The 24,061-nt window shown below is 39.5% G+C and overlaps 1 protein-coding gene across 1 annotated transcript; it reads right to left on the minus strand.

Annotated features, from left to right (window-relative positions):
* melk (maternal embryonic leucine zipper kinase) lies at positions 1 to 23,750 on the minus strand. Its single transcript, XM_088913339.1, has 18 exons — positions 23,447 to 23,750; positions 21,853 to 21,952; positions 20,747 to 20,832; positions 16,613 to 16,729; positions 15,821 to 15,964; positions 15,212 to 15,280; positions 14,091 to 14,183; positions 13,105 to 13,203; positions 11,831 to 11,899; positions 11,076 to 11,174; positions 10,524 to 10,610; positions 8,655 to 8,783; positions 8,043 to 8,177; positions 7,490 to 7,730; positions 4,704 to 4,803; positions 3,037 to 3,202; positions 1,031 to 1,134; positions 1 to 445 (listed from the first exon to the last, which is right to left on the minus strand). The coding sequence occupies exons 2-18, from the start codon at positions 21,914 to 21,916 to the stop codon at positions 268 to 270; spliced, it is 1,980 nt and encodes a 659-aa protein (XP_088769465.1). The 5' UTR covers positions 21,917 to 21,952; positions 23,447 to 23,750; the 3' UTR covers positions 1 to 267.
* Positions 23,751 to 24,061: the final 311 nt, after the last annotated feature.

Raw genomic sequence — 24,061 nt, forward strand, 5'->3', positions numbered from 1 at the left:
AGTAAACAATTGCAACAAACTATACATTTATTCAGTTAAAAATACATGATCACTCTTCAGTTAACCCAGCTTAAAAAAAAGAGAATAAACAGTAACAAACACCTTAGAACATAGAAAACAAGACATACAACCTAACACTAAAACAACAAAGGTTTTTAAACTTTAGGGTGTAATGCTGAAGTGATACAATATATGGGGAAGGTCACTTTAGAATGTAATGCAGAGCTTTGCACTGATGTGCTACAGTTCGTCCTCGCAAGACTCCTGTCATACTTTGGAACTGGACAGTATATCTTCCACTAAATGCTTGTAGACCCAGGCGTCTCCCTTGAGTCTCTGCCTCCGGATCCCCACCACCTCTGGCTTGCTCAGCTGACACACTTCCAGCTCGAACTGCATGGTGACTTTGCCAAAGTCAGACTGGGTTTTACACTTCAAGGTGTAGCTGCGGTGCAGAAAAAAAAAAGCAGGGACAAGGCATAAATGACCTGGGTCTATCCCATTTCAAACTTCCCATTTTTTAACTTTCTGAATTCTGCATGATTTCTGCTTTCTGCACACCATCAAGCCCTTCAATTGTCTTCATTCTGCACATCCACAACGCAAGAAGCAGGTCTAAGGTAAATGTCTTGCTGATAAAACTGCCAGCTCACAGGAGCACTGTTAGTTACAGGGAGGAACTCTGAAAAAAGAATTATATTAATACATTGACTTTATGATTTTTAAATACTGTTTCATTAAAACTCCATGAAAATGGCAATCTGGCCCAGACCACATTCGATACCGCAATTTTAGATACAAGGTGAAAGGCTGAATTTCCGGTTTGATTCATAAATTATCATTGGTTGCTGTATAGCTATGGATGTGAATTCTACCCAATCGTATCTAATGTAGTTCAATGATTAATTCAAATTTGGGACAGAGGAGTCACACAACCAATGCCAAATTAGTTTTAGATAACCTTTAGCGCTTTCATTTCAGAAATGATGAGATCTGACATTGGAAAAGAATTCAGTGGGAATCCACTCACCCCTTCTGTACAAAGTCGACATTCTTCTCAGGGAGGATGCTGATGATCTGATTCAAGACTTGATCTGCGTTTAGCTGGCTTGTTAACGTCACATTGTACTGTGCCTTATAAAGGGAAATACGGAAAATGAAATCAATGCTGCTGAAGACCGATGCACATGAGGCACTTGTAGGCAGCAGTGTGTAACTGAACAAATAAATGAGAAATTACAGCACAAAAGTTGTATGGTTGAATAATTTAAGTATGGGGGTAAAAAAATAATTGTGAACGTCTACCCTAATTTCCAAGAGAAGTTAACAGAAATGGCATGGAAGACAAACGAACAGCTTGGCAATAAAGGAGCAGGATTTCTGACCATGGGTTAGCACTCTAGGGCAGGGGTACAGCCTTTCACTGAACTTTCATTGGCTTTGTTCAAACTACCCCCTACATACTACAAGAGCAAATGTTCAGCAGCTGGGTCAGTCAGTCACTTCAGAGGAAATAATACTGTTACAGGTTACAACAGAATGGACTTGAAAATGCCAACACTGCCTGCTCCAGTCTAAACCAATCAAGAACCGGGCATCTTCATGGAGACATTAAGCATTGGTTCCTTAAACCATATGTGCCATTAAAACTATATAAAGAACGTGTATACCCTAGGGTGTGTCTAATGAAGTATTTGGTGAAAAGGAGGCACATGAATCAAAATTAAAATGCCAACAGAACTTGGAACTCAGAACTCGGTCTGCCAAACTCTAGACTACATCAGAGGAGCACCATTTGAGACCCCTGACACACGTAGTCCTCAAGAACTAGAGATGTGCTGCAAGATACAGTATATCAGAGCCTGGCTGGACAGAGATCTCTCTGTTCTAGAGCATAATCATGGTAAATAAATGTACAGAGAGTAACCAGCAATATACAGTAATTCAATAGGCCCCAGTCCTGGTCCTGCGGGGCTGGTGTGTCTATAGGTTTTTAGTGCAGCTGACGTCATAACTACCTGAATCAGCCCGTTACTGAACCAGTCTTACAGTTTCCCCCAGTTCTTCAGGAGCTGCAGCTTTAACAGACCTGGACACTAGCCCCCCAAGAACAGGATTGATAAAAATGGTGATATACAATACAGGGTGATAAAACACTAAACAAATTATTTTGAATATTTGAAAAAGAAATACTAAAAAATTCTTACTAAGAGCTAGAGGATTTATCAGGTGATGAGAGACAAAAAACTTAAAATGTCACAATTGCAAAACAGTCTGTTATTAAATGACATATAGAATATACTGTAGATAGTGGTTTTATTTACAGCAGGGCTCAGCCCTACTATGTTCTCACTGTATGTTTCCACTCGAAGAGGTCACTCTTATTTAATCACAGAAGGAAATGTTAGCTTACAACAACAGTTCTCACGCTTCAATGTCACTGCAGACATCCCTAACAAAAGTATCAGTTTTTCATTGCCTATTTAGAGAACACAATATAACAACTAAGATATAACTTCAATTGAGGTGATATTTAGTTAGGAATGAATAGTGGTCAGCACAGCACTTACAAAAAAAAGTGTAAAAAGACAGCAAATTATGTTCCTTAGATTAACAGACGATGGAATTAATATTAGTTTATCGTGTAAATGAATGATCATGAACTCAAGTCATCCAGGTAGGAATGAGATGGCATGAATAGCATGGAAAAGCTGAACTGAAGCTTTAATAGAGCAGATTTCTAGGAGCCAACTTTGTGAGAAATCACAGAAGATAAGAACCAGTTACAGAACAAAGAGACTTGCTCCTGCCTAGTTAAGTTAAACTCTCTCATCCATGGATGTGTTTAAAAACAGGTTTCCAGGCAGGGCTCCCTGAAGGCATAGGCTCCAGCATGGCTACGACACCCATCGGGATAAGCAGCTTAAAGATAATGGATGGATATTTAAAATTTCCCAAATACTCCCTAAGGAAAACCCCAGCAAATTTGTTTTGGATCCATGCTTGTTGGGAAACAAAAAAAATGCAGTTTCTAACCTTGATTCTGCGAGGTCCATCCCTGGATCCTCTCTTCTTGCTGGGGGTCAGCATGGTGATCATCTTGTCCAAGCCCCTCTCTAGACTCCCAAACACCTTTGTGCCTTTTCTCTTCTGGGCACTGTCCACCTGAGCCTGGATCACCTCCATCTCCAGAGATCGCGACCTGGGGATTGGAGGAGACAGAAACACACCGGATTCAGGCAGGTAGGAGAAGCCCGTGCCCAGATTTGATCAGGTTTTATGAAACTGAGTTGTCAAGGAAGATGTACAAATAGAGGTTCTCACTCTTAGAACTGAAGAAATAGTCACATATTTTTAAACAACAGCTCCATCCACCCAGCATAAAAAAAGACATTGGATGATCACACAAAATCTGCACTGCTATTGTGTACTTAATTTGGTGATAATTATAATATATAATAATTTGGAACAGTAGGTTCATCCCTGGTCCTAGTGGAACACTGTCTTATGGTTTTTGTTCCAGAGTCCTTAATCAAATTGATTTCAGCTGTGTGTTGGGGGCATACATGTAAATCTGCTTTCAGTTCTTAAAGGTGATATGGGATTTGTAATTGGTTTCAACCTTGTGAGTTTCAGATCCCCTCATCCAGGCGTATTTCCTGAAATGAACTGATTGCTGAAGAAAGAAAAAAAAATGCTTATTGTGATTAGGTCTGATATGGTGTCATTCCCATCTCTGTCTGTTCATCACTAGTTGACCAACTAGAAAGAGCTAAATAGTCAGAAAATAACAGCAAGCAAACTGAGAGGCAGTGAAAGTTCCGAGTGCTGAAACGGGACCGTTGAAGTAGTAGTTTTCAACATTTGGCACTGACTGGAGAAACAAGTTAGGTAAAATTAAGCAGATCAGATTACCACTGGAGATACAGAGGTCAGCAGGAATGAAAACCTGGCAACACACAGTTCTTGCAGGACAATGGATCAGGAACCACTGACTTAGAGTACTAAGTCTTGACAGTACCTACACTAATACATTACAAAACAGGCAGTGCAGCCGTGACCTTTAGCTGGACATGAAAGCACTTCACATTACAGATCAGATCTCTGTATAGAATCCCCTCAAATAAAATGAGTGACAGAACAGATTGAAGTCTGTGGATTTAAATATATCTAAAAAAACATCTTTCAGACGATTTGATATGCTCCCAATGGAATATGGTTTACCCGAATGACTTCAGTGGAAAACCAGGACAAGAAGATTTGTTCATCATTAACTTAGTGACTCTTCACCCAGTCCCCTGCGAAGGTCTGGTTCAGCTCTTTAAAATTAGACTGTCGGTCTTAAATGAGCGCACTTTAGATACTGCACCTCATCACGAATGCACAGTTCAGTTAACTCAGAAGGGAAAGACAGCTGAACTGATATATGGCTCCACCCTCTACTGTATGCGAACGACCAGACCTTATCAAACAGATCCGCATTACTGTTTGAGAGTTAAAACTATAATGCCTTATCAGTATCTTAACTGATTTTAAGAAAAGCCTCCAAAATATTCATGAACTATAAACATGATGGCTTGCGATAGTGTAAATTATCGTCCTCTTTTTTTTACCCATTTCAAAATGACCTCCAGTCTTTATTTCTGCTAACTCATGGGTGTTGAAATTTCATCGGACAGTTGGAGGAAACATGGCGTTCATACCTCCGCTCTGGGCTGAAGGACATAAGTGCGAGCTCTTCTACTGCCACGGGGTCTGGACATTTCTTTGTGGGGGCCTCCTTGTCCCCACTGCTACTGCTTACTGGTACAAGAACACAGGACATCCTGAGATCAGCAGTTTCATTACCTGTGGTCACTGTTGACCAACCTCACACACCAGCTGTCAGCAGTGGTAAAAAATAACAGCAACCATTGAATAAAGAACACAAAGAAAGGAGTAGGGTTATTCTAAGTTAATACCAAAGCTATTAGAGATGACTATCTGGTAGCAGTACAAGCCTAACATTCTTGTCACCCCCAATCAACCGTGTCTCTGATGAGCGTTGCTCAAGAATGTTTGTCATCTTTACTTACTACTCATAACTGTGTAGAAAATATCAACAGGCTTGGTCACTTTTTGATATGGGGGTGCGTGACAGGTAACCAGGACATGCTGTGGTTTCCAATTATTCTGGGTTCTGTTCTAAATCAATCAAAATCCAGCTGAATAAATAAACAAATGACTGCAGGATTTCAATTTCTTTCCAATTACGGACACAATATAACCAAAATATCAGGCAATCAGGCATAAGACCTCCACAGTGCAAGAACTAACTACAGCCGATGCCGAGAAGGCAGTGTGACCCCTCTTCCAGTTATAGGCCCCTTGAACTGGTGAGAGCGACTGTGGTTTGAATTAGAATTTTGTGTCTCGGCAGATATACAAATCCCTTTTAACATTTCTCATTAGTCCTCAGTAAAGCAGGCGAAGGAACAGAAAGCTTTACAGTCAATGAGGCCTTAAAGGGAAGTTCCTGAACTCTGTGCTCTTCCAGACCCACACCTGCATGCCTGTGCACAAACTTACATGTTCGAAAAGGAACAATCAGTTTCCACAGAGGAGTACCTGGAAACATACATCAGATACTGCAACAACCCAGCAGGGCATGGAACGTATTCAACTTACATTTCTAAGGCCATAGGCTTCATTTTAAAGTTCAGAATATAGAAACAATTTTTCTTTTGAACCAGTGGCTTCAAGAGACAAGTGACTGAAGACCATGATGAATACAAGGTAACGATTTTAAAAAACATACATATGTATCAATTTAGAAAAAGGTTGTAAGAAAGGGAAAACCCTTACACATAGTGAGATGCATAATCAGAATGTGAACCAAAATAATACAAAATAATAAAAATAATAACATTTTGCATGAAAAACATAGCTTCACATAGGTCTCAGTACTTATTTTACAATCTTGTCACTTGAGGAGTATAGGTTTCCATGATTTGGAACTTAAATGTTTAATAATTTATTGAAGAAAAAAGGTGCCTCTCTCTATCTCTACAGGGAAATAATCACATTTCTGCTCAAGCCTACAAGTTGAACAGCAATATATGTCAACTTGCAGAATTATTCTTCCACAATAAACATTTTGAAGCAGCCATATCCCAGAAGATTCTTGTAGATAACTACCACAGTTTGAGTATCCCTGTCATACATAATCCCTTTAGGTTAGTAAACAAGTTATCCATTGGCTCCACATACAGGCCAAATCTCTCACACAATTCTGGTTGCTTAAGAGATGAAAACTAATTTTATATAATGGCTTTGTTTCTCCTGTTTTAATTGGTAATTCTTTAGTTTGATGAAGCTGATAATTACATGCTCCTATGTAAATTATTACTAATTTGAAACACATTAAAATGGGTAAAAAGTTTATAACTGGCACGATAAATTACACATTAGAAATACAATTTATTTGCAAATGCAGTCTGGAATAACGATTATACTTTTCCAAGAATACAAGAAAAAAAAGCTCCATAATCTGGTTTATAAAGAAATGTATTAAACCGTTAGTTGACAAAATGCTAGCACTCTGAACTCTTGGTTAAAGCTTTTATACATCACTGAAATGATAGAACTGAAGGAGCTGACTCAAACAGAATTGAGATGTGTGTGATACCTGCACCCTATTCTGTAGAGCCAACTTCATCGATTCCAATACTTGCAAAGGTGTAGAGGACAGTCTTTAGCCTTAAACTTCTATAAAGTGTAAATAAAAATCATACTAAGTGATGATGAAGTCTGTGGACTTGCCTTAATCAAAGTTTTAGGCACACCCACTTAGAAGCATCTAAGTTTACAAATTAATTTGCATGAGATGTGGAAATGGAATTAATTTTGGTTGTGCTCAAAATATTTTGAATTGGATGTTATCCTGTCAATATACTGTACGTGTCCGTCGCCATGTTTGTTAGTATTTCAAAGCCCTTAACACAGATTTCTGGGAATTTGTACATCTAAATCGTAGGTGCAATTACGCATATACTACTTTGTGAGATGCTAATAAAATAGTCACCTCAGAACTTCGAAACAAGTCCTTTTTAACTTGGCCTTTTATCTCTAGTCCCAAGCCTATGCACACATATATAATAAATAATAAAACTCCAGCATTCACAGTACACACACACAGAGGTGTGAAAAAAGGAGAAATTCCTAATGGTTGACAGTAGGTCTTATTTACATAGAATGGGTTTCTCATTTTGAGTTTCCACTCCATTGGCAACCAAGACAAAAATTCCTATATTATCTATGATCAGCTGCTGGGGAGGAGAAAATGGAAGTAATTAAGTGGGCTAGGAAGTTCTTCAGTATGGTGCAGAAGTGCTCATGTACCTGCATAAATAACGCCGGGATAATCTTTGCCCAACAGACTTTGTACTGATCCAAGAAGAAATGAAACCTGACACACCTTCGTGAGGGAGACTGGTCTTGGTCTGCTTACCTTTGGGCCCGTCGGCGCCGTTGGGATTCGGAACCGTCAGAACGGGCTTTTGTGCCCGTGAGCTCTTCTTGTTGGCTGGGGTCCTGGGCGCTGGCAGAGCAAAATTGGCACCAGTCTTCTTGCTGGCTGCAGTGCCACTTATGTTCTCCTTGTTTTCGGAGGCCTTAGAGTGAATTCTTTCTCTGTCAAAGGTTGGCCACTCCACATCACCGCTCTCCGTGTCCGAGGCGTACTTTGATCTCTTCAATAGAGAAGACGAAAAGACAAGGCTCAAGGCAACACACCCCTATTAAAATACTGTCGTTGGGCAAGACTAATACTTTCTCTGAGCGACGTTCCTTTCATCAGTCTATCACAGATGCATAGAGCCCATGTACACAGATTCAACATTTACAAAGATGACTTCTGGTCGGCCAGGTGCTAGATAAATTTAGGAATTAATGCACCACAAGATTCTGAAAATATTAAGAAGACAATAAAAGCCGATAGTTCTGATCCGTTTCACAACTGGTAAAACAAGAACAGGAGTTAAAATACAGAACACATATGATACCTTCTGAGGTGTAGGAGTGAGTGGGGTGTATGGAACATCATCAAAACCACATTCGTCGGCGAACTCCATGGATCCAAACACCAGAGGGATTTCAGCACCGTCTGAGTCATTGTAGAAGCCGAGCATTTTTTTGGACTGCAAAACATTTTCCTTCGTGATCCAGTGTTAAGATGAACACATAAGAAATAAATCCTCTGTAATAAGTCCTTCTCCCTCCAGTTCTATCTGCGAATAGTATGATGTCAGTGCCCATTTCCTCCATTTCTAATCTAATTCTGAAGAAGCAGAACAGTTAAGTCCTCACAAGTCCTACAGGTTACACAAAGTGTTGAAAATCTTCAAGGATCCATCTTATTTCAAGAAAGGGGGCAAATTAACCTCGGCTTCAAAGCCGATAGTTGCGGTCATGTGTTCTGAAAACCTTTTTGCCTTAAAAATCCTTCTACCAGACTCCTTCTCAGTTGAAGAAAGACAAACTAGCAGTGTTCCATACAAACAACTTTGTTCCATATTTTCAATGGGTTGACTTGGTTTCTGACTTATAAATAGCATGGAGTTGACATAAAGTACTTTCAAAATGGTGTCCTCCTCACGAAGAACATGCTGAGTTACCTTCAGTTCTCCGACTGGCGTGCTGGGAGCCAGGTTTGCAGGCAAGAGCGTTCTCAGGCGTACTGGCTTGCCCTGCATCTTCTTAGCCAACAGCAGCAGGTACATGGCAGTTGTGTGGTCGTATTTCCACTACGAGTAGACGAGAGCATGGAAATGGGTTGGCCCAAATACAGACAGAAATGATGCTTGAAGTGCCAGAAAGGGAAAGTACGGCTCAGTTCACAGACTTGGATCACTTTATACACCACGTAGGTGCACTGGATTTTGTCATTGGCACCCAACAGTATCCTGTACTATAACCGCTGCCTACATAAAGACACCTTTTCACATTAACCAGGGCAGTAACAACAATTACATTTTCAAACACCATGGCTCTAAGTTCCATTTAAATAATCAGTGATTCCATATCAACAGATCAAAGCTTTTAAAAGCAGCACAGACTGGCCACTTTGAACATTTAAATGATACAGGATGCTGCCATTTGTACACGGTGATACATTTAGAGCTTGTCTGCAGAAATTCTCCTGTTACAGACTGGTTGAATAGGGTGCCTTGAAGACATCAAATTGCTGCCCATTTGCTTTCTGTGCTGATAAAAAAAGAAAAAGCATATTGTGAATGTATTTTTTGGGGCGGAAACCATTTTACTTAAATTCTGGGACAAACTCTGCCCATATACTTTACATCTTAGATGTAAAATATTTTAGATACAGACGCCGGAAGCGTTAATATCAGAAAGCATGCACCCATGTCTTTTATTAATGCAAGTCAGCCTTGCAATTATTCTGATAAGAAAAAAACAGCTAAACAGGTATAAACTCAACAATATATCCTTTTTCACATCCCACCCCCTTCTGGAGAGCGTGACGTTTTGTATTGTCTGTGACCTGCTGCCATCTAGTGGTTAGGATAAGAAACTGAGGGTGCTTATTTAATAAAGGATTATGCAACTCCACAGAGATAATAGTAAAATAAAACAAACTGCTGTAGTTTAACAGCTACAAACATAAGATAAAACAAACTGCTATAGAGGAAGAAAAGGAAACATTTTATTCCTGTTATTGAAACTGATCAACTGAGTAAAAAAAGTGTAATTCCCAGGTTGAGCAACATGTCACAAACTGGACAAATGTACTCTGCAGCCTGTTCACCTCCACTCTATAAAACTTCACATAGATGGGTAAGGATCCAAAGAAAAAGAATGGACTTTTTTATTAGCGACATGGTTTAGCTTATTTAAAATAAATTTAAAAGCAAATATAAAACATATTACTTCAGATTTAAAAAGTACCCTTTACAAGGAGATTAAACTGACAGCTTAGTCCAGTTTGCTCCATCTCGGCACACACAGTAGGAAAGACAATTGAAAAAAAGATCAGTGTACAATTTAAATCAAGAGATGCTAAGACTGTACAATACACTAAGAACTATTTATTCTTTATACAGGACAGAATGCAAAAATTAGAATATTATCTAAAATGTCAAAAGAAAATGTCAACCTAGTCAAGTTGTTGGAGTTGACTCACTGACTTCCTTCAAAAAATGAATGGATGAGATTCTTGAATCAAATACGTACTAGCAACAAATGAGCTAGTGGCATTTCATTTTTATGTTATGAATATGATTAACTATTGCAGCTAGAGTTATAAGTAGTAAATATTTCCCTCCAGGGGCCTTTTAAAGTTTTTGGAAACAAATCTCAACATGATCAGATTTTAAAAAACTTTCGTCTGAAGCACAGCGAGCATGCATCGCTTCTAAGTTGGCTGCAACAAGGAATTAGATGAAATCAGAAAGTCTAGGAATACCCCCTTACATCGTGAGAGCAAACACTTCCAAATGCAAAGAAAGGGGTCTTGAAATGCTTACTTCCGAAACATGCTGAGTCATGCTTGGCCTTGATCGTTTGTAGTACACGGCCATCTCTGTAATGCAGTCCTCATCGATATGACCAAGCTGGGACAGAAAGAACTGAGCATTAGTGCTGGCTGGAACTTCAGGTCTTGCCAAGCCGTGAGGATCGGGGTTTGTTGACTCAATAGCACTGAAACTAGTCCGATTCAGCCCAACACTCTTGACGAAGTAAAAGTAAAAATGAACAAACTCAAAAAGTGGACAGTACAGTGGTGTTTTCCCATTCAAGTTAACTCTCACTTGGAAGCAAAACCAAGTGTATTTGATTTATTCATTAGACAATAGTTCTAAAAATCACATAGATACATGTTAATATTGTTAAAATTGTTAGTCACATGGAAAACTTTCTTCGGATTAAAGAAAGCAATTTTATAGCAGAAATGATCACAACATAATTTTCAAAAGTCGTGTTTAAGAAGTTTTGCAAATGAAACCATACAGTAAGCACAATCAAGCAAAAAAAGTCATCTAGGAGAGAGGTGTAGCACTGAAGACGAAGAGACTCACTGGCTGTTTGCTGTGCCATTCTACTGGACTGGTGTAGCCCTGCATCATCCAGGGGTGATTCAAAAGCTGCCTGACTGTGATGCGCCTCTTTGGGTCCACCTAGAGGACAAACAGGGAAACTGATGTTTTTACTTCCAGCCAAGCACGAAAGAAAACATTTTCTTTCTAAAGAACACTAGTCTGACAGGTGATTACCAACTTCTCAGAGACCTAAAGCAAACCAATACATAATTCTTTTGTTTTATGCTCAATACTGATTTTTCTATAGAACGACTTTGTTACAACACTATGCAAAAACGTATAGACAGGTTTTAATGATTAAAAATATAGAAGCTAAAAGGAAAGCAAAAAACATGAAGGAAATTCTATACAAACTCCGTCATCTATAAAGTTCTAAAGATTAGCTGCATTTAACTCCCCATGAAATATCTATAATATATACCAAGGCAGTACAGCCTAATCTTAGAATATACGTTACAATTGCTGCAATAAAATGGCTCTATTAAGCCTTATAAACTATAGATGGATTGTGTTAAATAATAAAAATGTGCTAAACTTAAAGGACTTTCCAACAGAAGAGCAAAAAAATAAAGCAATACAATATACAACAGCATACAATAAAGTAATAAAGAAAAAGAGGAATTTCTTACAGCAGTGGCAGGTTTATTCCTTTAACAAATTCCTACATACTGCAGCACAGCTAGATGACTAAGCAGGACAAATACCCAGAGCCTCCGAAACACAAGCCACATTACCTGCATCATCTGGTTGAGAAGCAGAATGCTGCCAGGAGAGAGCCAGCGGGGGTTGTCGTATTTTCCTCTCTGAAACGGCACAAACAGCAGACTTACGAACTGGAAAGTAATGGTATTTTTCCCTTTTTGATAATGCGGCAGTTGAGACACTTTCATCAACCTGCAGAAAAATCTTAATGGAAACGGGTAGCGTGTATAATTGAGTACTGCAGAAAGAGCAACCGTCGCATTGTTACTGTGATAAAGCATGGTTGCAGTTTACCAAGAAAACTCAACTCTATTTGTACTTCTTAAAATGACAATAGGGCCTTCACACATGGGTAACACCTTCAAAGACAACTGCACTGCCAGTTCATCTTGGGGGAAACTGCCACCAAGAAACAAGTCAAGTTCTTCTTAAAGAGAAAAATTCAAAGTTACAAAATAGCAACAAACTTAGCCTTGTTAGCAGAAGTATGTCTAATTTTTTCTGACACTGACAAAGCAAGGCATCTCATTTCATTCTTGAGTGAATTACCACACTGGTTTCAGACTGCTACTCAGTCTACTGCTGCTATAGTCCAGTTTCACGCTTTAAGAAGAAGCAAAGGATCGAGAAAGCACAGCAAACTGCTCAAATTACTTTGTTCATTAGGAGAGAAAAGTCCATTATCTTATTACAGAACCATGTATCAGTGTTCTCCTATGCATCATCATGAGGTCACCCTAACACAAGCATTACCAGTCTGTAAGAGTGCAACATGAATTCAAGCGCAGTTTTGATAATGTTTATCTTGTCTAATTACCATAGTAAGCCATGTCATAGGAATTAATTGCCGTAATTATGTTTGTTAGGTTTTGTTGATTATCAATACAAAGTAAGGTAGTCTACCTGATCAAAGAAATCATGTTGAGTAAAAAGATTTTTAGTTACCACTTGATATTAACTCTGCTCTACTGAAACGGAGCTACATCCCTTCTCTGTGCCTTTTTCTATATGAACAATGGCAGGAGGCATATACTTGTCTGTTTTCCACTTTGCACTGAATTCTAGTGTTATAAATGGGGGTGGGTTTAAAGAAGAGACAATTTTGTACTAGGAGTTCCCGGTTCTGGGCAACCTCTTATAGTGTGTAAGAAAAATACCTGAGATACACATGTACAGTAATATAAAGCTAGCTTAATTTACAAATGCTGGGTGGAGCATCCCAGAGAACTTGATGGGCTGGAACTCCAGTTTTGCCTTTGTGTGAAATAGAAGTCACTTGCGCAAATTCCAGGGCTGAAGGACTCACTGTTATTTTCTTGTAGAGGACCATCACGTTGTCGTCATCAAAGGGTAGGTACCCGCACAGCAGGGCGAATAGCAGCACTCCCATGCTCCACACGTCAGCCTGGGACAGGGCACAGCCATCACAATGGGCAGTTATACCAGAACTTCAGCCAGGGGGCACCGCTGTTTCACCAACCATCTCCCATATACAGTACACCTGGCTCTTGTGTTCAACATGACTTAGCAAATGACATGGAGCCCCAACTGCGTGTAGTGTAACATCACTAAAAGTCACTGTGTCGGTTTACACATGACCCTGAGCAAAAGGTTGAGCACAAGGTTCCCATACTTGTGCTGTGACCCTAATATCTTAACCTTTCATCTACTTTCCTTCCATTGCAGCTCTGCAGAGTAGAATGGCTGCAATCAAAATGAACGAAATGCCAAACATGAAATGTCCAGAAACACGTCCGTTTATTTAATCAGACTTTTTGGAATGATCAGTAGATTTCCATTACTGGCGCTGCAAACCCAATAAAATGCATTGGGGGGAGCTCTGCTAAAGACAATTTCAGCCAACATAAGAACAATGTGCTCTGTGAAATGCCAAAATAGACAAGAGCATGCTGCTAATTACGATTGCTAAAATATCTGAATGTACTGTATATAATTGCCTAACACAGGACACTGAAGGCAAATATACCCCCCATTTCAGTTTTTTTTTTAAATATACAACACCTGTTGCAGTTTCTTCTTTTAATACTTGTTCTTCAGTGACATGTCCAGGAGTGCCCAGAATTTTGCCAGCCAGTGTCAAAACACAACGTGCAAAAATCTGACTCTGGGATTAAAAAAAACTGTAACTGACATGGAGCCTCAAAAAATCGGGAGGAGTTGTTACACGCAGTCTCCAGAGCTGGACTGTAATATCTCGGAACAGACAGCTGGTGTTTTACCAGCCCAGTGGGGCCCCTGCGAACTTCAAAGCGACTTGTGAGGAGTCCGCACCTCGGAGCCGATGTAAGCTTTGCCTTGGATTAGCTCTGGGGCGGCATAGGCGGGGCTGCCACAGCAGGTCATCAGGTGATACTCCAGGCCGCCCTGCAGCAGGAAGTGAACCAGGGTTAGGTCTGGGGCGTAAAAGCAGACCCCAGCACATTTTGAACTTGACAAGTTCTGTCAAGACCAGGACTCTGTCAAAACCCTGCAGAACTTCCATTTTAAAGCAGGAAAGGAGCAGGGAGCGTACTGGACAGCGTGGCATTTCCAAGCAAAAATAAAGATCAATTTTCCTAAAAAGGTCAAATGAAACCAGGGGACACATTTGTTAACATCTACAGAGTGCAGGCAGAACAGGCGAAAACCCCAACCATATCGCTATGATGCCAGACACATATTACATTTTACTCACATCTTATAGTGCATACAAAAATAGGCCTGACAACACAAAAGCAATTCCAAAGCAGCCCGTGAATGATTTTACATATTTTCAGCTCAGTACAACCAAAGGATACCACCTTTGGAACAGCTGAGTAGTCGTTACAAAAGGCACATGAGCGGAATAACATAAATTAATGTAATAACCTGTACATAAATATGCAAATGATTTGTGTGCTCACACAGTTAACGTACAGCACTGCATTTCTTTATGGCAAATGCACACAATGGTCAAGACGTATCATGAATCCTAATGCAAGACTGTAACCTGTTCAATCGAGAAGTTTTTTGTGCAGCTAAAGAATGAGCAAAGTGTTACATGAGTGTTATCAAAGCACTGCAGTTGGGTTAATTTTCAGACAATTAATCCAGTGTATCTCAAATCTGAGCCAGTTAATAATCTGTCAGTTTTAAGACATTTTGATGTTTAAATGAGGATTAAATCAATGATCATCCAAAAATCATTGTTTTAGTAATCAATTGATCTTTCAAATAAAGACAAAAAACTTAAAAGTAGTATTTTTAAGGATTTGTTTTAATTTAGGTGAAAATATTTATCTTTCCGTAAGGCAACCATCATTTTAACTTGCTTTATACACTTTAAAATGTTTTTTTGCAAACAGGTGTCCCTGTATACGGTAACATCATATTTATATAAAATAAGTTCAGCATTCTTTATAAAGAAAACCTACCTTCGGCTTTGCACACAGACCAAAATCAATCAGCTTTAGATTCCGGTTTTCATCAATGAGCAAGTTTTCCTGTAGAGAGCAAAGAAAGAATGAAGATAAAGCAAAAAGAAGAGAAGATTAGTTTACAGAAGCTACGCCTAACCTATGTTTGTAAACTGATTATCAGCTCTCCTGATTATCTCCTGATTACAGTGATATATAAGGAGTGAAAGTTCAAGTGTCATGTCATTGCGTTGCTTTCTTATTGTAAATTATATTTTAAATCCCTCTCTACTTGAAATAGAGATTCAGACTCTTACGATAAAAGCAATTCCTGAAAAAAACAATTCATTAGAAATAGCACGCAGCTGAAGACTAGACTGGAGAGAATTCAGATATAAAGATGGAAAAGGGACAGAGTCATCCCTCTTCACAACCACTTTTCCCAATTCATATCCACTCCACGTCTCTCCTCCTGATGTACACGTGTCGACAGTCAACACTTCCACATTTTCTACTGCATTAGATATCGCATCATCATAAAGAAGGAGGACAGTAGTATAGAAAATACAGGACAAATTACAGTTATTACAGGACACAGCTGCACTGCCCCCTCCCCCCCAAGCTTACTGGTTTAAGGTCTCTGTGTGCGAAGCCCTGGCTGTGAACATAGGCCATGGCCGATACAATCTGGCGGAAGAATATTCTGGTTTCGTCTTCAGACAAGCGATCCTTCGCGATGATGTAGTCAAAGAGCTCCCCTCCAGGGCAGTACTGCGGCAAAGGAAGGAACCGTTCTTAAACCATCACAGAAGATGAAATATAACTCTGCTTGCATAAACCATGGCTTGAGGTGAGTTAAAGAGTACTAGTATATTTAGGTAGAAAAAGCATATCAGTCAATATTAAGGAAATACAATACAATCGGAATATCAAAAGCAAGCTATCTAGAAGTTAAGTGAGGATGGCCTGTCTGTGTCATGTAGTTTCAGGTAGTGGTTTTTTAGTTGTCTGTCTTTTAAGTACTGCTGTAGCCAAAGACAAATCCTTGGGTCTTGCACATACAAATCTGTCAGTTGAGATTTTCTTTGAAATTTAATATTTTTAAAAATCATACTAGGAAGAAGCATTGAGGTCTGGTTTCAGACGATAACCAGTGCCCACCAAAGCCAAAATTCGTGGTAGCCGAGGTCTGTGAAACCACTGCTTAAGTAAAACACTTTACAAATGGCAATGCTACAGAAAAAAAAGTTGTTGTTTTTTTTTACAACAATTGCCACTGGATATTCATAAACATCTGATATTATCACTCCCTTCAGTGTACTATTAGGATGAATGAATATTCCATTGTGCTGCAGGTGACAATTGTGGTGTATCCAAGGATAGGTACTTCTTCGTAAATGAAAGAAATGAGCTTGTCACCTCCAAGATCATGAATATCTTCTTTGTCGTCTCTATAACGTGGTACAGGCGGCAGACATGCTGGTGACTGAGGTTCTTCATGGCCTCAATCTCAGTCTTCACACGGGGCAAGTCATCCTACACACACAGCACCAGACAGACCAGCTTTTAGCACCAGATGCAGATGCTGTGATAATGGTACGGTAGCTCAGAAATCTGAATTAACCTGAACTGTTTCAACTTGCATTCCAACAAAAGGAAACATAGAACATTGTATTTGAAGGTGTAAATAATCATGGGTCCTAAAATTCTAAAAATTAAGCCTGTTCAAATGACTGCTATAAATTTAACTGTGGCATTTCAGGTGTTTTCTTGAGGACTAGACTATGCTCCTGCTATTCAGCAGTTACAAGCACACAGCAGCAATGAAAGTAAGACTCCAGTTCCATAGCAGCGAGAGCCATGTCGGGTTTTCAGAGCTGAAGGGATTTGTACAAAATAATACAAAACGGTGGCACTGTGGCTGGAGAGTTGCCGGTTCAAATCCCGTAGCCGGCAGAGGAATCCTACTCCGTTGGGCCCCTGAGCAAGGCCCTTAAGCCCAGCTGCTCCAGGGGCGCCGTATAAATGGCTGACCCTGCGCTCTGACCCCAGGCTTCTCTCTCCCTCTCTGTGTGCCTGTGTGTCTCATGGAAAGCGAGCCGGGGTATGTGAAAAGACAAATTCCTAATGCAAGAAATTGTATATGGCCAACAAAGTGATCCTATTTAAATCAGGAATGGTTCAAAATCACTATGCAAGTTGAGTCTTTTTGCCATCCTCAACACAGGTAACATGTTTTCAACAAAAAAATGTGCCTTAAAAGTTGTAAGGGAGGAAAGTCCATGGGGAGACATTCAGTGTCACACTGCTCAGCTTTACCCACAGGCATAAAGACTTGGTTGAGCACTAATTGGCATCTCCTGGATATGTTTCAGAACCTGTTGTGGCTGGATATACAGACTTATTTACTGAAGGAACAGGGGATCAAATATACTACACCTAAGATGTTAACAAGGAAATACAGCTGTAGTGTAAACTAATCCTTTAGCTGCTCTGAAATAATTTATTCTTCAATGCATAATAACACACAGAAAACAGCAGAATCAAAGAACATCAAAATCCTTATACACTCCATACAAACCCTAAGGGAACAGATCCGCCCAAGTTTTCATTGCACACAATCTTGGATGGCTGCAGATATCTTTGCTGATTATTAGTGGAAGAAAAGAATCACAATACATCTTTGCAACAACAAAAGATCTAAGTTTGCTTCTGGCAGTTTTGGATCCTTATGTAAAATATTCTCAAACATTTTAAAAGACATTTTCTAATTCCAGGTGCGCCGTCATTGTTTGCTGGCGGAAAATTGAATTCTGACACCTCCCGATGCAGTGCAAAAGTAAAAAAAGTGCTTAAAATGTATTTCTGTGCTGCTCAATAAAAACAGAGCAGAAACAATCTAAATGGTGACACAAATGTTTACAACATACAGCATGTGATCCATTCAGATCCACCATCATAGTAAAAAACACCCTCTGTATGGACATCAATATACAGTGCCAAAAGTCTGAGAACCCCCTACTGATTCTGGAGACCTAAAACACAATTAGATCTTCAGAAAATAAAAAATAAAATGGGGGAGAGGCATTCAACCCATCTTGCTGCTTTGGAAGTTTAGTAGCTAAATTAATCTAAAATTACACCCAGCTTTCTTTAAGGAGCCCAGAGTCTGGGCATCAACCAACTCCCTCCGAAGTAAATCCAGTGACCCACAACTCTTTATTATCCCCTGGGGGGAATTTGTTTTACAGAAGGGTCCAGCAGTCGAACAAGACAACGAAAACAGACGAACATCACCAACAAATGATACAGCACAGCAGAGTAAAGGAGTGTTTCCTACTCCTACTAAATGAATTTAGTTCCCAATTGTGACTCAGTGTTCTTGTTTCACTACTGAGAGTGACTGTGAATTCCTGCATCATATCTCTCCTCTGTTCTAGACTGAACCCTCAACCCATCCGCTTAAGACAGTCCCTTGAGACCAGGAATCATGTTTGGTGTTCTTTGAAATTTTCTGTTATGTATTTACAGTGGTAGGGTGACCAAAACTGAACACAATAGTCAAGATGAGGTCTAACTAGTCCATGGTACAGCTTAACCATAATTTCCCTGAATTTAAATTCCATACTTTTTGCTCTTTACCCAAGCTCTCTGCTAGCTTTTTTGTTTCTCCACAAAGTCTTTATGAGGACATAGAAGAATCTACAGTACAACACCTAGATCTCTTTTGTATGCAAGGTCCTGCAGAAGCACACATTTAATATGTATAGTATACAGTATGTTTCCACTGCCAGTATGGAACACTTTGCAATTGTTCAAAATCAGTTTTGAATGCCATTTGTCTAGTGTCAGCCCAGTGCATGGTTTTATCCAAGCCTCTTTGCAGCTCCACTGCTGCTGTTTTCCTTGTCTCTCCACCTATTGTACTTTCATGAGCAAAATGGACTAGTAATTTACCTAGGATTCCTGTGCCTTTCAATTTTAGAATCAATCTTTTAAGAGGGACCCTATTACACACTGGACCCTAGAAATCTAAACATATCATGTAATTTGCATTATCCATTATCCTTGTTGAAGGAATTAACTTGCTCAAATTAATTGCTTTTCCAAGCCCTTAATTACCAGGTATTCTTCTAATTGAGATCCATTTCCATAACTTTACCAGCAAGAAAAGAAAGACTGATTCAGTTTTGCCCCCCATTGTTGTGGATTGGAGTAACATCCAACGTCAAATGGATGTCTCCCCCCCTCATACCAGATTCTAAAAATTCTGGCCCCTTCTCCCTTAAATAACCGCTTGAAGTCAATGAGAGGTTTCCTTGCATGTACGTCTCATTTCAGACCCTGCCTTAACATTCCAACAGGGTTTCGGTCTCAGTTTTGACTTGGCCAATTCAAAATGTGAAAAGTTTTCTTTAGCTGTTCTACTGTAGATCCACTTGTATGTTTGGGATCATCGTCCTGCTACATGATCCACTACCAGCTCAGCTCCAGCTGATGAATGGGCGGCCTCACTTTCACTTCCAGAATTTGCTGACCCAACACTGAATTCATGGTTCACTCAATGATGGCAAGCCTTCTAGGTCATGAGACGACAAAGCAAATTCTTCCAGTAGTCCTGTGGGTCTTTCAGGTGCTTGTTGGCAAACTTTAGACAGCGAGAAATGTTCATTTTAGCAGTGGTAAAACTTGAATTCACTAATTATGTTCAGGGTTCACACACTTTCTCAGCACTGAGAGTCTAAGAATTTCAAGAGTTCAGGCGATTGAAGAGCATTTTCAAACAGCGAATATTAAAAGCAACTTCATATTTAAGCAAGAATACAGTTTAACTATGTCAGCTGCATTACAGAATGATCCTCTCCCATCCCCTACTGGAACCACCAGGGACTGGTAACTTTCCAAACAATCGTGCATGCTTTTTAAAACCATTTTGCTGAAGATAAAATATCACAGTTGAGGGGGTAGGTTCCGTGCTTCCCCCCCTCCCCCCCACCAAGTGAAAAAGGCTTTATGTTTATTTTTTTCCTGCCAGCAACAACCAATGTAACCTCACACATGTCCACTAATTCCTCCTACCACAAACGTTTTCACAAACCTGGAGAACGACTAAAGCATCTCAGACCCACCTATCCCTGATCAGAAACCACATATTAACGTTTATGGTTGCAGCAATTCAAAGCCTATCCTGGAAGCACAAGTCGTAAGGTGTGACTATTGTCTGGATGGGACACCGGTGCATCGCAGGGGCACATATACAGACAATTTAGAAATGCCCATCAACCTAGCCAGTAGGTCTTTGGGAAACGAGAAGACATCTCGCCCTAGTGAAAGCACACACAAACATGGACAGAGCATGCAGAACCCAAACAAGGTGCCGCAGTCCGGGATCAAACTTGGCCCTCAAGCTAACATACAAAACACTGTGCGGCCTATACACTTAACACTCAGTTCAAACAATCCTCAAAACAAAATGTAGGCTGGTCATAGACTTTCTCCAACAGAGTGAGGGCCAATTTAACTTGATTAATTCAATGGAGGCGAGAGACCTACCCCAAGATCCTTCTTGTCCATTATTTTTATTGCAACCTTCTCCCCTGTCAGAATGTGTCGGCCAAGCTTCACTTTGGCAAATCCACCTGTTTCAATCAGTAAGGAGATGAAAACAAAATTGAAAACGGTCTGTGTTGGTGTGGACAGGCAGGGTCACACCAATACCTCACATTCTATATCTAATTATAAAAAAACACGGTCCACCCTGATGAGTCAAGTCAAAGACAGTGAAGTCGGTACTCCAAACAGCAAACTGCGGTCAAATAATGGTGAACATTTGTGCAAAAAAAAGCCTTAGCAGTGGTGCTTTAGCTCAGAAGCAACTTTTCAAACCACACTCCATACAGCTATAACAACAAGCATTGTCTCTGCGCTAAATTTAAAAGCATAACTTATGCCTTTATGAATGAATACTAAACCAGAATTATCAGCACTACTTCAATCTGCAATTAATGTATTTAAATAGAGTAAAGATATCACTATTACTTAAATTTTTTTTCTTTTTGATGGTATCATGTCATTCTCATGGAATTACAAGTTGAAGGCCCTCGTATCTATGGTGCCCTAAGTCTTTCAACACTTTAAAACTTGTCACTATATACGGCAACACAGAGGCAGTAGAGGTAGCCAAGCACTCGTGCAATTAGAAAATTAAATTGAGGAGAAAACTGAGTTGGAGTGAAACACTAAAAAAAATGCAATATGAATTGGAGAAAATTTTGAGGAAACAGCAGGGATGAAACATTAAATGGAATTATAATGCGTTTTCTTGCCCAGGTGGTCTTGCAGATAGAGATAACTGCTTTTCAAGTCCGGTAGAGGGAGCATACATAATTCCTAGGATTTTACAGAGGAATAAACAACAAGCAGCAAGAATTTTGTTTCTTAACTGGACAGAGCTGAGCCGCCCAAGCTCAGTAAGAAAAAAAAGCTACCAACTAAAACCATCACAAAGAATTATCTTGTGTTTTGGTACCACAAATATCAATCAACTCATCATTGCTACCTCAATCTTATAACTATTTTCTTTACAGATTTAATCTTTCAGTTTTTCTAAATTTGATGTTATACACAGAAATTATGGCTGGACCACACCGAAGCCCTACCTGTGCCAATGGTCTCATACAGCTCATAGTATTTGAGCAGCTCTGCTGAACTGTCGGCGGACATCCTTCTGGAAAGACTCGACTCCGGAAATATTAGAAACTGAAACACAAGCAACAATTTAAATTATTTAAACATACAGGATGGCAGTAGAAAAGGAACTGTCAATACTAACATAATCAACATTTTAATTCAGGAAGCCATTAACTCCCACAACATGTACAAAAAGTTAACCAGCATATGGCATATTCATCAGATGGACAATTATGTTGTCGCAAAAAACACCAATGTAAGGATCTTTAGGAAGCTGAAATAAAAAAATATATTCTGAGATCATTTACTCATTGTATACTACAAAAATCAAAAACGAATGAGCCTCATCAAAATAGTGTTGAATAGGATTTAAATCGATTAAAAGCCATGTTGCCAAGTACAGAAAAAACAATCTAAAAAAAAGAACAAAACCTCACAATTTAATTCACTCTCCTAACCTAATAACCTCTTTCACACACCTTTCACGGGTGCTTGTAATGAGCTGAACTAACGCAGATCTGCCAATACAAAAAACCCGTTTAAGCAAAATGAGCCCTGGATCCTTTATGTTATACACATTTCTTAAAGAAAATAATGTAAAAGGTAAGCAAGGTACTGTATCATATTCGATGCTCTGGAGTTGTGGTGCTGCTGGACACTGTAAATTTAAACTCTCTTACAAAGCCATATTTATTTCAATAAACGCTTGTACTTTATCCTTCTACAGTGTGCGTGCTTCTATCTTGTCTGCTACTGTAAAGCTTAAGTCAAGTTTAGCATAAATCGCTTCTTAATAAACCATTATGACTTGTATGCTGCGTGCCTCCGTTTTGTAACTTTGTAAGTCTGCACTTTGTCAAAATGGAAAAACCCAAGCCTCACATTTCTGTTATCCTGCTGTCTGACAAAAAACCAGACGGATCTGCTTATACTCAGATAAGATGACTACGGGCTCCAGGGTAAGACATGAAGGTAAGTCAGTGAAGTATAAGAGCAAACCCATGGTAGTCTCCCAAACACGAACAAAAAAAATTCCTTCGCCCCCACTTTAACAATAAAATGGCAGGACTCTCCATCAGAGGTCACGAGGTGGCAGCCCAACCACAGAAATGGAATAAAGCGTTACTGAAGAGCCCCGATACTAAAATATGTATTACGGTCGCTCGTTTTCAACTTAAATCAGGATCTAGACTACAATGATAACACCGTATATCAAGACAAACATTTTAAATCATAACACTAAAAATCACAGCTCTTCCATGCAATTATAGCGATACGCGAAAAGTGCTCAGCGCGACTTTGTATGTGGTCAATCAACTGAAAATCTGAGTATATCGCTTGGGCTGTCATTAAAAGCAGACGTAAGGACTAGTAACATGTGGAATCCGATTACATCTGTATTTATAAACTGACTGAATTTGCGTTTATATAACTTTATTCTAAACCAACTCGGTGTCATGATACCCTCCTCCCACAGCTTTCAAAGGACTGAACACGCGACGAACATAAGTTACAACAAAACAATAAAAAAACAAAGAAATATAAGTAGCTAATTCAACTGACCTCGGTTTCTCAGATCGCCGTTTTAAGTATAACACTCGGATGCTGACAATGATGTTTAAGTCCAATTATTTTGGTTCCATCTGTGCCGGAATACAGTAACCAGCGCAGGTCAAACGAAAAGCAAAAGATATAATGTCCCCAAAGCCGCTTCGCTTACAATTACCTTTCTGCCTCAAGCACAAATATCTTTTGTTAATAACTTTTTCACAATAACTGCAGCTCGTATTTTTTACTGCTGAACACCAACGAGGGACGTTGTTTTCTTGATCAGAAATACAGTGAAAGTTTGAATTTCCCTCAAGATGACGTACTTCCGCTTTCCGGACTCTATCGTCCAATTAAAAAGCCTTTGGCAGGGAGCTGGCTCAGTTCAGTATCCTTGCGCTCTCTGGGTACGATTTGGAGTTACAGGAATTCCTCTGGTTAAAACTAAAGCACAATAAAAGTTTCTGTAATCCTTTTTTTCACAGAGTTTTGTTAGTAGCTGTAAACAAAAAAGAGAAGAAAAGAAACACACCCGAAGAAGGCTCCACCGCTGAAACATTGTGTTTCTTTTCTTGTCTTTGTGTTTCTCTTTCTTCTCTTGTGTTCCCACCTGAAGAAGGCTGCACAGCT

The sequence above is a fragment of the Atractosteus spatula genome, chromosome 1, assembly GCF_055471065.1.
Source record: "Atractosteus spatula isolate fAtrSpa1 chromosome 1, fAtrSpa1.hap1, whole genome shotgun sequence".
Lineage (NCBI taxonomy): Eukaryota > Metazoa > Chordata > Actinopteri > Semionotiformes > Lepisosteidae > Atractosteus > Atractosteus spatula.